Source organism: Cucumis melo, chromosome 9, assembly GCF_025177605.1.
Source record: "Cucumis melo cultivar AY chromosome 9, USDA_Cmelo_AY_1.0, whole genome shotgun sequence".
NCBI classification, from domain to species: domain Eukaryota; kingdom Viridiplantae; phylum Streptophyta; class Magnoliopsida; order Cucurbitales; family Cucurbitaceae; genus Cucumis; species Cucumis melo.
In genome coordinates, this window is record NC_066865.1 from 14,313,706 (window position 1) to 14,331,634 (window position 17,929).

At 36.0% G+C, this 17,929-nt stretch overlaps 1 protein-coding gene across 1 annotated transcript; it reads right to left on the reverse strand.

The window, feature by feature from the left end:
* Positions 1–900: 900 nt before the first annotated feature.
* On the reverse strand, positions 901–1,567 carry LOC127150861 (uncharacterized). The gene is made up of 2 exons (XM_051089551.1): positions 1,420–1,567; positions 901–1,337 (listed from the first exon to the last, which is right to left on the reverse strand). The coding sequence occupies exons 1-2, from the start codon at positions 1,565–1,567 to the stop codon at positions 901–903; spliced, it is 585 nt and encodes a 194-aa protein (XP_050945508.1).
* Positions 1,568–17,929: the final 16,362 nt, after the last annotated feature.

Consider the following 17,929-nt stretch of genomic DNA (forward strand, 5'->3'; position numbering starts at 1 on the left):
ACTGACCCTAGCGGTTCCTGTTCCCATCAAATCATTAGGCAACATGTTCAATCCCTGACTGTACATTGGTGGGAAGTCCGTATCCGGCGCAGCATCAGCGGCAAATGCGTCATACCCAGCAGGATCGTTTGACCCAATGTCCGCAAAACTCTCGGCTCGGCCTCCTGTTGCACGATCTTTGCCAAACACGTACGACAGTTCGTCATAGTGGACAAACGACTTATTAAGGAGGCCTTTCGCCACCGGATGATTCTGTATAAGTGCAATAATAAATTGTTAGTCCATGTATTAAAATAATAGTACAAGTGTTCAAATGACTAGTAACGCACCTTTACCCAATCGTCAAAGACTTCTTTCTCTGCGACGATGCATTTTTTTTCATCATTCCACCCAAAACCACTACACATTGGGCCACGCATCTCCGTAAGTGCATGGAACATTCTCTTCATCAATTTTATTCGGCTATCGATGGTTGAAGCATGGATATTACAACCTAGGATCTTGAAGGCCATCATTCTCGCCAGCTGATTTAAGTACCCGGGGCGAAAGGTCCCGTTCTCGGACCTCCACCCACCAGCATTGACCAACTCCACGAGGCCTGCCTCTTCCTCTTTAGTCCAACTATGTTTAGGTAGTCTCAATGAACTTGTCATGCTAGAAGTCAAACGCAAACATATTAGTTTCATTAATTTCCGTATGATTAGATAACATACATATGATTAGTTTCATAGTACAGTGAACTACTACTGAAAAACAGTTTGGCAGTAAGTTACTTGCGTAACCAATACATTCAAAACAATCATATTCTAAAAACTATGACAAAATAAGACCTATTGCAATCACTACTTAAGTATGAAAATGAACGGGGAACATTTAATTTTTCTATTGGTTACGCAACACCTAATCAGTAAACATTTCTTCTGCAAGGTCGTCCCTCCATTGACTCCACTCATTCGACGTCTCTATGTAATGTATGTCATCGACGACAGTAGTCGCGTGGGTGGAATCAACCTCATCTATGTTGTCTTCTATATCAAAGTTTGTCATCTTCCTATTGATAAGGTTGTGGAGGAAACAACATGCAAGTATTGTGCGACATTGAACTTCTACAAGGTAGTATGACTTTCCCTGCAGTATCGTCCATTGACCCTTCAAGACACCGAATGCTCTTTCAATTACATTATGAGTATACGAATGCTTCATATTGAAGACCTCTTTCGACGTTGAAGGTGCATTTTCAAGGCTACACCATTCTTGCAAGTGATAGCGTTGGCCTCTGTATGGTGCCAGGAAACCCTCCGCATTTGGGTACCCGGCATCAACCAGGTAGTAATAGCCTGTGATCACAATGCACGATTAAAATATCAGAGCTGTTAATTGCAAAATTGCATTCATAGGTACAATGTCGTTGTTAGTTACCCCTGGGCACCTTCAGGCCATTAGGTCTTGAAAGGGCATCAAGGAGGATGCGTGAGTCCGCAGCTGATCCTTCCCAATTGGCAAGTACGTAAACGAAATCTCCTTTCGTGTCACACACGCCAAGTACATTTGTGGCCACCTTCCCCATGCGTGTTCTATACCTAGCCCGGTCACTTGTTGGAACGTTGACTTTTATATACGTTCCATGTAATGCACCTAGGCAATTCTGAAACGCATAATTAAAAATTATTGAGAAGAACTAACGTCGTTGTGTTGGAAGTACGTAGTTCGAGATAAATGTGTACTTCAAACCACCTCCATCTTTGATATGTGCAATCATTAGGTACTGGTTGTGGTTTTTTCAAAAGCTCCTCATGAAGTCGAATGACTGCCAACAAGACCATGTTGAAATGGCGGGAAATTGTCTCACCCGACCGCATGAACTCTCATTGAATGACACGATTTTTCACGTCATGTGCAAGAATGTGGAGGAACATTGCTACCATCTCTTCAACATCGACGACTTTCGTCGACGTTAGTCTAGCAATGGTCAGGTAGGTGACACAGAATGGCGAAACATCTTCAGTCCATTCTCGTACTTTGGCGACAGACAAGGTATGAGCCATGAATCATGCGAAAGTAAGCTAACTGTCTAATCCTATGCCTAGTTTCATACGGGATGTGCGTTATCCTCTTCGCATCGTTCTTCAAGAGCTCCAACATTAGTAACAACTGACGTTGGGATGCTATGAACACATTTATAATAGACGCCAACTCGTGTTCGTCTATTATAAATTATAGATTGACACCCTGTTGAAAAATAATCCTAACAACGCGTTAATTTCGAATGTTGTTAACCTAATCACCTACTACCAATCTAGGTTTTGAAATGTTGGAAATATCTTCAAAGGTAAACTAAGTTAATATGTTTACAAATTAAACATATTAACTTAGAATACTTAAGTAATTGACTTTCTACTACTTTTTTGAAAATACGTTTGTACAAATTTCATTACGTATATTTGGAAACCCATTTTTGTAAACTAATTACGTGGAATTGGAAAACAATTAACTAAGTGCGTTTGTAAATATTTTTTTTTTCAAAATAGATCGTAAGAATGTGTAAGTTTTCAAAATATTGTTTTAGGTGTACAAAAAACCATGTAAAAAATGTTGCGACATATTCTTGTAAACCCATTTTCAAAATAATGGAATTTCACACACATTTTATATAGCAATTTTTTTAAGCGTAAAAACAGTTTGGTGAGTTAACGAATCTTGTAAGTTTTTTAAGCGTCGTGGTTAACTAAATTGTCAAACTTTTTCCTTCTTTTTTTTTTTTAAACAACGGTTCAATTGATTTCCAATGTGTCAAAATTTTTGTTTCAAATAACGTAACTGTACTTATAAAAAGCCATATTTAGGTACTATGCGCATTTTCAAGAAAAATAGCTTTTTATTTCAATTTTTTATCCATTGAACTTACGTAACTTAGTAAGAATCCTAAAAAGGTGTTCGAGTTGTACGTAAAAACCTATAAAAGACCAACCTTTATTACACTTTTCCATAATGTGTAAAAAACGTATTTTCTATATCGGAAGTAAAAAATCCTAAACAATAGTTTTATGTCTAGGGGGTTACAAAATTCCAAAAAACTACATGTGACCGCGGAATTATTTTTTCTTCAAACAGTACATAATTAATGGAAATGAATTAATAAACAAAAGTATAATTAAACATAGAAAGGAAATAACATAGTAACCAAATAACAATTAATTTACATAATGTATACAAACCTTATAATAAACAAACGGTAAGACTAAGGAAAGAACTGAAATTTATTACAAAATTCAATAATGTAGTCCACACAAAGAACGGACTATATAAATGAAAGAGGTTTATAGTCGTAGTACCTCGTTTACGAAATGTTTACGTGCGGGAACCTGAAAATACACCCCAAATAATTTCAAGTCATTACATATGCATGCCATATATGTTGCGTAATGTAAAATGAATGAAAAAAGTGTAGTAAACATACCTTAACTATAAGGAGAACCTTAGAAATGCACATAAAGCACCAATAAATAACAGAACCGTTAGTACATAATGAAGGGGAAATAAAGTAGCCTCAGAGTTAAGAAATTCTCGCAAAGACATTCGAGAAGAATGCATTTGCGGTAGAATTTTAACATCATATGAAGAAGCAGACCAAGCAAAGAGAGTCAGAAAACCGAGATTATTAAAAATTACAGCAGAGACATGGTGAGAAAATAGTAGCCATTGTGACAAAACAGTGACCAAATCGAGAGGACTGGATAGTTCAAAAGAGCTGATGATTGAAAATAACAAGCAAACATTGGGAAAAAAATAGTGTGTTGCAAAGAAATGAATACACTGCCAAAAAATGAATTAACATGTGTTTAAGCATAGGAGACATACACAACAGTGGTAAGAAATGGGATGCTTTACATGGTTAGTGAGCATTTTAGACAGAAAAGATTATGGTGTAATAGGAAAAAGTAAAACAGCAAAATTAGACAGAATGAGATGGATACGAATAGGAAGAAAACATAGTAGCCATTGCAGATTATATATTGTGAAAAACAAATAAGAAGAGCAAAATTTGATGCGCATACCAAAGAGCAATGAAAATAGACCAAATATGGAACACACTCGGGAATGGAATGCAAGAAGGGAAAGGGTGAAATATATAGTAAAGGGAATATAGTAATAAATAGAGCAGCAAGCATTAAAGATGAAAGTGAATCCCATAAAATAGGGGATTTGACAAACGAGGGTGACAATTGAATAGAAGTTACAATCAAACTTGAAAAAAGTAGCAATGATCATATTTTTCAACACAAGTACACAGTAGGCATGACATACACATCTTCAAAAACAGAATGGCAATGGATACAAAATTCAATCACAAACCAGAAGGCAAGTAACAACAAGTGAATGCAACCATAGAAATGGAAAACCTTCTAAAAAAAATCCATACATGGGAGCATTAAAACAGAGTGTAACAAGGTTCATAAGCATACGAAAAAATGTTCTTGAGATGCAAGGTTCATACAAACCAACGGCAAGCATACGAAAAAATGTTCTTGAGATGCAAGGTTCATACAAACCAACGGCAAGCATACGAAAAAATGTTCTTGAGATGCAAGGTTCATACAAACCAACAGGGATGCAGGACACAATTTATGACATAGGGAGGCAAATCAAATGAAAAAATATTTCAGAACACAATAATGGAATCATATCAAATACTGCCCAACATTAAACTCATCATTGGCAATGGGCAAAAATTTGTATATTGGACCCAAACAATAAACAAATATGAAATAATAATCAGAGACACCACCAATTTACTCATCATAGGCTGATCATACCTTCGGTGTAGACCGACGACCCCTGCCAAGCTCCATCATGCCCCTACTTCGCTTCCTTTCACCATTTCAGTATAGCATCTGTCACCCTAATGGCCGTTCAGTGGAAAGAAAAGTGCAATAAAGTAATTTTAAGATCGCCAAGGGATGGGAAGCAGCAAGGGATGGGAAGCGACAAGGGTTCATTGGAAGACCAAGCATATGGATCGAGAGAGGATGAGAAACGTTTCGGAGGTAACGACATGTATCGCAACCGGCCAGCGAAACAGAAGATGGATATTGATCGAACCGTTTTGGAGGCGGTGTCGAAACGCAGCCATCGAAAAACGAAAATGGGATTCAAGGGCATGGACAAAAGAATCAGATATATTAGAATGTGAGTCGAAGACGAACAACACGACCCGATGCTTCGAAAAAGGGAGGAGAATGTTTCCTTTTGCTTAAGACTGAAGAGAAAGGAGAAAAGATCAAAAAAGGTGAAGATGATGGGAGGGAAAGGGAAGAAAAAGGAACGGAAATGGAGAAGAAAACGGGGATTTCAGCCGGCAAATCGCTAGGGTTATGAAGGGTGTACGACGGAATGAGGGGTAGAGAAATATAGGGTAATGGGGATTAGGATAACCCTAAAATCTTTTTCTTTTTCCCCTTTAAACCGAGGCCCAAACACACCCTAATAGATATCTCAGTAGCATTCATAAATATTAATAGATATTTTAGTAACATTCATAGATAGAAGTCTATCAGTTTCTATCATTAATAAAATCTAAAATTTTGTTGTAGTTTGTAAATATTTTAAATTTATTTTGTTATTTTTAAAAATGTCCCTTTGTAAAATATGTTATTTTTAGGGGTCTTTTTAAAAATATAACAAAATGGCAAAATATTTACACTATATAGAATAATTCCAAAAACAGAAAAAGCCTAGAGGCCCATCGTGTAAAATACCAATGTCCCATCAACTAAGCTGTCAACAACACGCGCGTAATATATTTGCGATCGTTTATATTTGGTTATTATTTGGTACGCGATCGTTTAGATATGACTACAATTTATCTTTTCAATTCTATCGTTTAATTTTGTTACACGATCGTTTAATTTGGTTACATTTAAATTTGGTTACATGATCATTTAAATTTGACCGTTTAGATTTGTTTTTTTTCAAAATTTGGTACACGTTTTTTTTAATTCTTTGGTACACAATAAGTTATTTTTTTTACACGATCGTTTACATTTTGTTACTCCAATCTAAATGATTTTTTTTCAAGATTCTTTATACACGATTTTTTACTTTTTTCTATACGATGGTTTACTTTTTCTACACGATCATTTATATTTGGCTACTTCAATCTAAATAATTTTTTAATATTCTTTATACACGATGTTTTATTTTTTTTATATAATCGTTTACTTTTTCTGCACGATCGTTTACATTTGGCTACTCTAATCCAAATGATTTTTTCAAGATTCTTTATACATGATCTTTTATTTTTCCTACGCGCTCATTTACTTTTTCTACATGATCGTTTACATTTGGCTACTCCAATCTAAATGATTTTTTTCATGATTCTTTATACACTATCTTTTATTTTTTTTACACGGTTGTTTATGTTTTTTACACGATTGTTTACATTTGACTACTCCAATTTAAATGATTTTTTTCAAGATTCTTTATACACAAATTTTTATTTCTTTTACACAATCGTTTACTTTTTTTACACGATCGTTTACATTTGGCTACTCCAATCTAAATGATTTATTTTCGAAATTCTTTATACACGATCTTTTAGATTTTGCTATTTTTTGTATACGGTTGTTTAGATTTGGTTACCCAAATTTAAACGACATAAAAAAAAAGAAAAAGAAGAAAGACGATAAAAAGAAATCACAGCGAAAAAAAAAAGGGAAAGAAGAAATATGATAGAAAGATTAAACGACATAAAAAAATTAGAAAAGAAGAAAGACGAAAGAAATCACAGCACAAAAAAAAAGAAGGAAAAAAGAAAGACGATGAAAGAAATCGCAGGAGGAAGACGATGAAAAAAATCGCGAGGAAAAGAAGAAAGATGGAAGGGCAAACCCTGGAACATTTAAAAAATGGCTAACTTTATGGGCTTCGTTACACGGGCCGTAAATAGTTTGGTATTCTGTTACATTTATAAAAGTTTCCTTTATTTTTAAGGTTCTTTTCAAATATAGAACAAAACTCGAAAATATTTATATTGTGTCGAACAATATTAAAAGATAAAAAAGTTCACAAGCCTACAACATAAAATAACAAAAACATATCTCGATTAATCAGTCACACACACGATAAAACAATCTTGTATCAAATTTAAATAATTTTGTACCAAATTTAAACAATATTGTACCAAACGATAAAACTCAGAACAAAATGGGACAACATATCAAATTCTTGGTCATATTGCTCCACAGTCATCTGGCCTTGCTTCAGTTCTAGGAACTTCTGATGCTTGACAACTTTAGGTTGGCAGAGAAGAATTTAGCATAAAAATTATCCTTGAATTGTTCCCACGTAATCTGATTCACGACCCCCCATCTAGCATCCTCTCGATGGACTCCCACCAGGTTGTGCCTTTCTCCCTCAATAAGAACACGATGCGTTGTACCTTCTGGTCGTTAGGGAACCTCATGTAAAGAAAAATAGTTTTTACAGAAGTCAACTAAATCTATGCCTTGGTAGGGTCTTCCAAGGATCCATCGAAAGTTCGAGGGTTATACTTCTTGAAATCCCTCAAGTGCTTAACTTCAGCTTACAGCTCATCCGATACATTCTTGGGTACCATTAGGGCCTGAACAAGGGCTGGCTGGGTTTTATGGACAGGTTGAAATTGTGTCAATGCCTCTGTTAACATATCTCGGTACATTTGCTCCATTGTAACAAGGTCTGCATTTGTGATAGGTGCAGTGGGGTCGACAGTTTGTAAGATAGAATGGTCTTCAGGTTGGTTATGCCTAGCTCCTCTATCTCCCTTACCACCTCTATGAGCACTTATGCTTGGCGACATTTTTCCTAAATTCCACCATCAAAAGTCCTTCACAATTCAATCATAACATTCATATTAATCTAGTTTAATTTAGGCAAGGTTATATACATTATGCATAATCATGTATCATAAAACATACTAGCTGGTGAGTGATGAAGGATTGTGTAGCCATAGGGAAAAATCAAAGACTCACATCATGAGTCAGTCTACCGAACCTAAAAACTAAGGCTCTGATACCAACTGTAACGATCCACAATTTTAAATTAAGCTAAGGTCATTATTCAAAAGATAAATATCAAAAGACACTTTCTTGAAAAGATGATAACTAAAATCTTTATAAAATTAATATCAAGTAACTCTTCGTAAAACATAAAATTTGCAAATTCAATAAGACACCGTAAAAACATGACCCACAGGTTCTAAAAATTTTAAAGAAAATAAAAATAAATAAATAAATAAAACCTTAGTTAAAATGTCTAAAATTTAAAATATTGAAAAACATATAAATAGATGTGGAAGTTGAACTATGTCCGCATATGGCATGTCACGGATCCTTTCTGTCGCTTGCCAGCTTTTCAAGTTCTCCATCCTTGTCTGAAATATTAAACATAGAAAAGAGTGAATATATAAATATACCTAATAAGGGATCCATTACTGGTCCTGTTAGGTGATCTATTAACTTCCCGTTAGGAACATAATCATAACATCGTGTGTCCAATGAAGCACACCTAGGTGAGCGAGACTGTACGAACACCCTTAAATACTTATCTATTTGCGAAGATATATTACTTTTTGTTGGTTTATTCTCAGTAAATGTTAGTGGTGAGTATTTATGTCAGCTGTAATAATCTATTGTTCATTTTATTCTTATTCTTCTTTTATTCCTTGTACTAGGGCGTACTTCTAAAATAAGATGGTTTCTTTCCTTTTTCTTTCATTTTTTATTTATATTACAGGATTACAAATATGATGTTCCTTTCAAAGTTAGACCTTTATACAACTATATTTTATCTGCACTTTGGTATAGGGAGAGAAGATTGACTTTATAGTGAAACTAAATAATTACCAAAGCAACTTTCCACGGATGTATGCATGCCTGTCTTGGAAGTGTGTGTTTCCTTTGTTTGTTTTGTTTTTATCTACCTTGGGAAATAAACTTCTAATAATCTTCAACGTACTTCTCCAAGTATACCGTATTTGCTTTCTTGTTGAGTTATGTGTATTAGGGGATTGGGAACCCACAACCGCCTCTTCATGTACTCCTTTGCACAATCCTTTTGTTCTAAAAAATAAAACAGAATTTGCTTAATTTGGATCGATGTGATAAAGACTTTGAAAGGAAAAGGGCATATATTACTTTCTGGTCTTAAAAAAACATAATTTTCTTGCTAAGAAAAGAAGAAGAAGAAGAAAACCAAATTTGCCAATAAGCCTATTATTACAAACTCATCTTTGTTTTCCCTTATTTTCTTTGATTATATTCCATGCTTTTTATCGAATAAATATTTATTGTATTCGTTTAGTTTATTGTAGAGATGCACTACAAATTACTGAGGCAATTCATTACAGGCATAAACTTCATCGATTGGCATTCATAAATAAAAAAAATTGAAGCACTAATCAACATTCTTGGTCACAGAGCTGTTGTTTCTAGCACTTCAAAGTTTAACTGTTGATCTAGTTATCTTAACTGAATTTTGATTAAAGTTGCATTCTCAAATGTACTCAGCTACAGATGGATTTATTAGAACCTTTCATAGCATTTTGTTGAGTTCTACTTCAGCTTTTGAGAAGTAAGGAATGTATGGTGCAACATCTTTTGCAATCTGCTTCCTCCACCCTTTGTAAGGTAGTTCATACAATACCATCCGGAAGTTTCATTTAATTTTCTTTTTCTCCCTCTTTTTTTCTTTTTTGATTTATATTTTTATAATTTTCAGGGATCTAGATATTCTCAAGCGGTAGCCACCTAACATGAGTTTTAGTCCCTCCGTCTTCGTGGACTACAAGTCATTTTTGCTTAATAACAAAAGGACTTGTAATTTTTTTTAACAAAAGTGCTTAATTTTTGCTTGTAGTTTCATGAATTTGCTTAATTTCCTTTTTCTTTTGCTTAATAAGATCACTTTATGGACTTGTCGTTCGCGTTTTCATGGGACGAACTCAAAGAGTTCTTGAACTTGGCCTATTTTCTTCGCTAAAAATTCATTTTTGATTGTTTTTGACACCAGACAAGAGACCGGGGTATTCTTGTTCGTATTTTCTAAGCACGAACACCAGAAGTTCTTTCGCTTAGCCCATTTCAGTGGTTTCTGACACCGAACGAGCGTTCACCACTAGTCCGAAAGCAGTGGCCATCTTTTTGATCGTTTTGGGTTGCAACTTTGTTCTCCCTCCAACGAGCTTGCTTCCCGACCTATACTTTGAGAAAATATGTGAGGGAGGATTCTAGGAATGTAAACTGAAGTTCTTCGAGTATGAGTCACGAAGCTCGAAACACTTAAGACCAATAAAAAAATAAACCATTGAAAGACCGCTTTTTACCCTGAGATAGAAAAACCGAGTCTGGGTATTCTTGTTCGCATTTTCATGGGACATACACCAGAAGTTATTGAGCATAGCCCATTGCATTCACTAGAAGTGTATTTTCAGTTGTTTCTAACACCAGACAAGCCTTCACCACTGTTTGGAAGAGCATTGGCCATCTTTTCGATCGTTTTGGGTTGCACCTTGGTTCTCCCTCCAACGACCTTGCTGCATGACCTATACTTTGGGAAAACATGTGAGGGACGATGCTAGGAATGTAGACTGAACTCCTTAGAGTATGAGTCCCAAAGCTTGAGATATTTATGACCAATACAAAAAAGAAAAAAAAAAAAAGAAACAGTTGAAGAACCGCTTTTTAACCTAAGATAGAAAAACAGAGTCTAGGGCATTCTCATTTGCATTTTCTTGGGATAAACACCTGAAGTTCTTGAGCTTAGCCTGTTTCCTTCGCTGGAAGTGCATCTTCAGTTGTTTCTGATACCAGACAAGCGTTTGCCACTAGTTGGAAGAGCATTAGCCATCTTTTTTATCGTTTCAGGTTGCACCTTAGTTCTCCCTTGAACGAGCTTGCTTCCCGACCTATACTTTGGGAAAATGTGTGAGAGACGATGCTAGGAATGTAGAGTATAGTCCTCGGAGTATGAGTCTCGAATCTTGAAACACTTATGACCAATAGAAAACAAAGAAACCGTTGAAGGACCGCTTTCTACCCCGAGATAGAAAAACTGAGTATGGGGCATTCTCGTTCTCATTTTCTTGAGACGAACCCATAAGTTCTTGAGCTTAACCCGTTTCCTTCGCTGGAAGTGCATTTCAATGGTTAAGACACCGGATAAGCATTCGACACTCGTTGGAAGAACATTGGCCATCTTTTTGATCGTTTCGAGTTTCACCTTAATTCTTCATGAAACAAGCTCGCTTCCCGACCTACACTTTGGGAAAATGTGTGAGGGATGATGTCCACACAATATGAGTCTAGAAGCTCGAAACACTTATGACCAATTCAAAACAAAGAAACCGTTGAATGATCGCTTTTTACACCGAGTAAGAAAAACTGAGTTCAACACATTCTCGTTCGCATTTTCTTGGGACAAACACCTGAAGTTCTTGAGCTTAGCCCATTTCCTTCGTTAGAAGTGTATCTTTAGTTGTTTGTGACACTGGATAAGCATTCGCCACTCGTTGGAAGAGCATTAGCCATCTTTTCAATCATTTTGGGTTACACCTTAGTTCTCCCTTGAACGAGATTGCTTTCCGACCTATTCTTTGGGAAAATGTGAGAGGGACGATGCCGGCAATGTAGACTATAGTCCTTGGAGTATGAGTCCCGAAGCTCGAAACACTTAAGACAAATATAAAAACAAAGATACCATTGAAGGACCACTTTTTACCCAGAGATAGAAAAACTGAGTTTGAGGCATTCTCATTCCAATTTTCTTGGGAAGAACACCAGAAGTTCTTGTCTTAGCTCGTTTCCTTCGCTGAAATGCATTTTCAGTGGTTTCTGACACCGGACGAGCTTTCCCCACTCGTTGGAAGAGCGTTAACCATCTTTTCGATCGTTCCGGGTAACACGCTAGTTCTCCCTCCAACGAGCTCCCTTTCTGACCTATACCTTGGGAAAATGTGTGATGGAAGATGTTAGGAACGTAGACTAAATTCTTTGGAGTATGAGTCTTGAAGCTCGAAACACTTATGACAATTACAAAACAAAGAAACTGTTGAAGAGTCACCTTTTACCTCAAGATAGAAAAACTGAGTCTAGGGCATTCTCGTTTCTATTTTCTTGGGACAAACACTTGAAGTTTTTTAGCTTAGCCCGTTTCCTTCGCTAGAAGTGCGTTTTCAGTTGTTTCTGACACTGGACAGGCGTTTGCAACTAGTTGGAAGAGCATTGGCCATCTTTTCGATCATTTTGGGTTGCACCTTAGTTCTCCCTCAAATGAGCTTGCTTTCCGACCTATACTTTGTGAAAATGTGTGAGGGATGATGCCAGGAACGTAGAATGTAGTCCTCGAAGTATGAGTCCCAAAGCTCAAAACACTTATGACCAATAGAAAATGAAGAAACAGTTGAAGGACCACTTTCTACCACGAGATAGAAAAATTGAGTCTAGGGCATTCTCGTTCTCATTTTCTTGGGACGGACACCAGAAGTTCTTGAGCTTAGCCTGTTTCCTTCGCTAAAAGTACATTTCAGTGGTTTCAGACACCGGACAAGCGTTCGACACTCATTGGAAGAGCATTGGCCATCTTTTCGATCGTTTCAAGTTGCACCTTAGTTCTCCCTCGAACGAGCTTACTTCTCGACCTATACTTTGGAAAAATGTGTAAGTGACAATGCCAGGAATATAGACTGTAGTCCTCAGAGTATGAGTCTTGAAGGTTGAAACACTTATGACCAATAGAAAATGAAGAAACCGTTGGAGGATCACTTTCTACCCCGAGATAGAAAAACTGAGTCTAGGACATTCTCGTTCTCATTTTCGTAGGACGAACCTCAGAAGTTTTTGAGCTTAGCCCGTTTCCTTCACTGGATGTGCATTTCAGTGGTTGTAAACATCGAACAAGCCTTCGACACTCGTTGGAAGAGCATTGGCCATCTTTTCGATCATTTCGAGTTTCATCTTAGTTCTACGTGCAACGAGCTTGCTTCCCGACCTACAATTTGGGAAAATGTGTGAGGGAGGATGCCAGGAATGTTGACTATAGTCCACACAGTATGAGTCTAGAAGCTCAAAACACTTATGACTAATACAAAACAAAGAAATCGTTGAAGGACCGCGTTTTACACCGAGTAAGAAAAACTGAGTCCGACACATTCTTGTTCGCATTTTCTTGGGATGAACACCTAAAGTTCTTGAGTTTAGCCCGTTTCTTTCATTGGAAGTGCATTTTTAGTGGTTTTTGACACCGGACGAGCGTTCGCCACTCGTTGCAAGAGCATTAGCCATCTTTTCGATTGTTTCGGGTTGCACCTTAGTTCTCCCTTAACCGATCTCACTTCCCGACCTATAGTTTTGGAAAATATGTGAGGGACGATGTAAGGTGAAGGGAAAAACATCAAAAAGCATGCAACATTGGAAGAAAAGGATCATGCTTTACTCTATATGCATCTAAATGATTTAGAAATTAACATGCAACTACTAAATGATGGACTTAAACGAAGAATGTAAAAGGTAAACGATGAGCTTACCTTTTGTAGTTCTTAACTTCTTCTTCGATCCAAAGCTTCTTCTCTGCCTAAAGATCACGAGCAAGGACAACCACTATGTCGACCTACTAATCTCAAGATCAAGAATCGAGTTGTGGGACTCGTTTTTGTGAAGTAAAACTTTTAGAGAGAAAGGATAGAGGTAGGTGTATCGTTTAGGTAATTTATGAGAAAACATCATCCTCTTCTCATTCTGTAACGAGAAGTTTATATATAAAATTTACATGCAAATTATTTCATATAATCTCAACACCTAATTAATCGATTAACTATTTAATAAAATTAGTGGCTTCTAATTCACAATAAGCTGCCACATTTCCCACTAACTTTTAGTTAATCAAGAAATTAGTCAAATGGGCAATTTGGTCATTTAACCAATTAAGTCAAAGTCAAACTTTGACTTTTCTTAGTCAAAAGTCAACTTTTTGACTTTTTGCTATTTTACCCATCTTGACTAATTCTAACCTCTCGAGTATGAATCCGCATTCATTTTTCTAAAATTCAAATCATATTTGAATATAAATTCTGGTCAAAGTTTTGATTTTTAAAGTCAAAAGTCAACATATGGACTTTTACAACTTTGACCGTTTCAAAACTTTCCAAGCTTCTAAATATGAATCTATATTCATATTTATTTAAATCATGTTTAAACACAAAGCTTAAAGTTCATATCTACTGACTTTTATCTTATATATTTGTCGGTTTATCTCTTTTTTCTTAGTTCGAACAATTCGAGTTACTTCAACATTCTTGTTCTTGGTTGAATCCATATGAGCTAGTAAGGGAACCTAATGGCCCTATAGATCATGGGTTCTAACAATTTGAGATTAACTGGCTAAACTCTTTTAGACCAAGTTTAATCAACATTCGTTAACTAAAAAGTCATTCCACTAAAGACTCTTAGTTGCATTCCCCTCACTATAGATATATTTCTGTCCACCTGATATAACCATGATGAATAAGTTGATCCTTCAAAAATTGTTTGTAATCTTGGCTGGGTCAAAATACCGTTTTACCCCCGAGATTACATCTTGCTCCTTAAGACCTACTGATCCACTATTGAACAATTGGTTTAAGGTCCAACCTATAAACCTGAATCCTTCTCGGGCCAATAAGAAGGTGGGGCCCCTTGTTCAAGACTTGGATTCAGTCCTTTAGGGAACAACCTATCTACTATCCCAGAAGTGGGTAGGAGTGAATTCCGTCTTGCACCCTATGTCCCTAGCTATCCACTCGGTCTTATCCCTGAAATGGAAGGCTTATTGGGCCAGCGATGATGAGCTGCCCTTACTTATGCAGATCTAAGGATACTACAGAATGAACAGAAGTTCATAGTTAGCTCAGGATTAAGATCAAGTTACCTAGGTCATCGTAATTGAAATAGTCAGTTTATATAGTTTACGACGTTATAACTAAAAGTGACTATTTCGTGGTTCTAGTCTTATGCAGACCATTTACATAGGATGCCCCTACTCCCATGTCTCTACATGAACGATTTAGGATTACATCGTTTGTACTAACTACGGAGCAGACCGTATCCATAGTGTTTTTCTAGAATAAGGTGCCCAACCTTATTCATACACTATAGGCTATTTGGGCTATTAACTCAAAATTAATCCATGTTTATGTCTCTACATAAAGTTCAAGTGTATTGACAAACTCAGTAAAATAGCCTCGGGACCTTAATTTATTGGTTTTAAGATTATAGCATTAAATAATAAATTTTATTAAATAAAATAACAAAGTACGAGTTTAGAACATAAATTCCAACATAAGGAACTTAGACTGAAGTACTCGGAGTATGAGTCCCGAAGCTCGAAACACTTATGACCGGGGCATTCTTGTTCGCATTTTCTTGGGATGAAGACCAGAAGTTCTTTAATTTAGCCCGTTTCCTTCGCTGAATGCATTTTTAGTGCTTTCTGACATATGACGAGCTTTCCCCACTCGTTGGAAGAGCATTGGCCATCTTTTCGATCGTTCCGGGTTGCACTTTAAATCTCCAAAAAACGAGCTTGCTTTCCGACCTATACTTTGGGAAAATATGTGAGTGACGATGCCAAGAATGTAGACTGAAGTCCTCAGAGTATAAGTCTTGAAGCTTGAAACACTTATGACCAATACAAAACAAAGAAACCTTTGGACGATCGCTTTTTACCCTGAGATAGAAATACTGAGTCTGGGACATTCTCTGTAAATCCGATATTTTCTTGGTTTAATTTCTTTAAATGTGAAAGGAATAAAAGAAAAATGGAAATTAAATATATATTATATGTATTTAATGTTTTTTTATTAAATAAGATAAAGGGAAGAAAGGAAAAGAGAAAGTAATAAGAAAAGAAGAGAAAAAGGAAGGAGGTGGGTTTTGTTTTTGGTGCTTTAAAACCCACCACCGTTAAAGTATCATTCACCATTTTTCTTCATCATTTTCTTCAATTTCTGCACCAAAATTTTAGAGGGCTTCCAGGGAAGAAGGCTGAGAAAAGAAGAAGAAGAAGAAGTTCAAGAAGTTTTGTTTAAGAAAGACAAGGGAATTGCAAGCAAAACTTCATCCTTGGTAGAAATTGATTCACACAACACACCTCTAATGTTCTATTGTTTTCGAGCTACATAAAAAGAATTAAGAGATGAGATATACATTTACTGAAAGCTAATTCATTTTTAAACAAATTTTAAGAAGAAGGCTTAAGCAAATTCTGATGTTCTTTGGGTGATTTTTTGATGAAGAAAACAGGGTAGCTGGTTTTCACGTGAATTCAGGAAGTCTCTTGTTTTTCTTGTATTGCCGAGAGTACCGGTGGCGTTAGGATCTCTATTTGGTATGGTTGGAAAGCTTATTCAATTCACTACATCTTTCATGAAGTAATCGTGAACCAAAAACGACTAAGAATAAGCTAAATTGTAGAGACAAGTTAAAGGGGTCGTGTGCACGCGATTATTGAAGTTGTTATGTTTCGAGGAATATCTAAGATTATTCACAGGAAATCAGATTTACATGTCTTGAGGTAAATTTTAGAGGACCTCAATATGAAGATTTTGATATAATGAAATCTCATTTTGGTTAAGTATTGGAAGTGTTATGATCATTTGAATTTCGTGCTGCAAATGTGGAAAATTCTGAGAAGTGTGTTGAGTTTGGTTTATTGTTTTAAAGATGGACTTCTTTAGCATTATCCTTAGTGAGTCATGTTAAGCATAAAATTTGAGGATCGTAATATTTAGGTTTCTAATACTCGATTCTGGTTGTTTTGACAGGTCAAGAGGCAATAGGTCGGATTTACACATCGAAAAACTAGTCCAAGAATGTGAGTGACCAAAACCAGTTTTTAAAAAATATTTTCTTTCTCCTAAATATTAATTATGATTGATTGATCTACACGTTTATTTACAAAGCATTGAAAATCATTTAAAGTCCATGATTATTTTCAAGTATGAGTTTCGAGACTAGAATTTTTACTGAATGTTTATGCTAGCACGTGATTATTAAATGTTTGAAAATTATTTGAACCACTGTGTTTCAAAGAAAGTATGATTTACCAAGTTTTGTTTTAAGTGCTACAGCTTTTCACGAAAAATCTAAGTAAGTTAAGCTTTACGAAAGAAAAAGGATAGCAGACATGTTTTAATGTTTTCATACGATTTTTCTAATGTTTCTATTAACTACATGACTGAGGTGTTGAGCCCGAGACTATATGGTACCGTGTGTACACAGGTTAGATTTCGTTGTTGACGTTGAGTGTACTCCGTAACAACGATGCTGTCGTGAGTGTTAGGCGGGCCCCACTACAACAAAGACGATGAGAGCGATGGATGGGCCCCACTATATGGTAGAGATTGTAAACATTGTTGTACTGGGTGTACTATCGCAACGTAGATTTGTCATGTTAGTTAAAATATTTTGATACACTTGTTAGGCCTTGCTAGATTTTAATGATGTATATAGTGAGTATTTAAGGAAGCTATTCTTACTATTATACGTCTATGTTTACGACTTGTATAAATAGATTTATAATTGTGAGCTTTCACATGCTCTTACTTTTAAATTTCTAGTTTTAAATTGAGTCACTCACTAAGCTTTATAGCTTACCCTTCCAAAATGTTTTACACACTTTCCAGGTAGAGATCGAGTTCCAGGTGCCCGATAGACTGCCTTAGTCTGCTGAAGCTTTGTTATCAATTGCCAGTACGTGTTTAGAGTTGGGCATAAAGTCTGTTGTGTTATGATGTATATACATCCTTGTATGTATAGATACTCCACAGTTTGTATAAGCTTTAGGAGCTACGGTTGTGTAAACCTTTGTTGGTTATGTTTTGGTTAAGATGTCTCTAGGTTTACTTGTGAAATTTGTTACT

What these genes read in the sequence shown, in the direction of transcription:
- LOC127150861 (XM_051089551.1), bottom strand. Translation starts at nt 1,567, where the DNA reads ATGGGGAAGGTGGCCACAAATGTACTTGGCGTGTGTGACACGAAAGGA. An exon ending in TGGCCTGAAGGTGCCCAGGG is followed by an intron (nt 1,338 to 1,419) that starts GTAACTAACAAC and finishes TTGTGATCACAG; the next exon opens with GCTATTACTACCTGGTTGAT.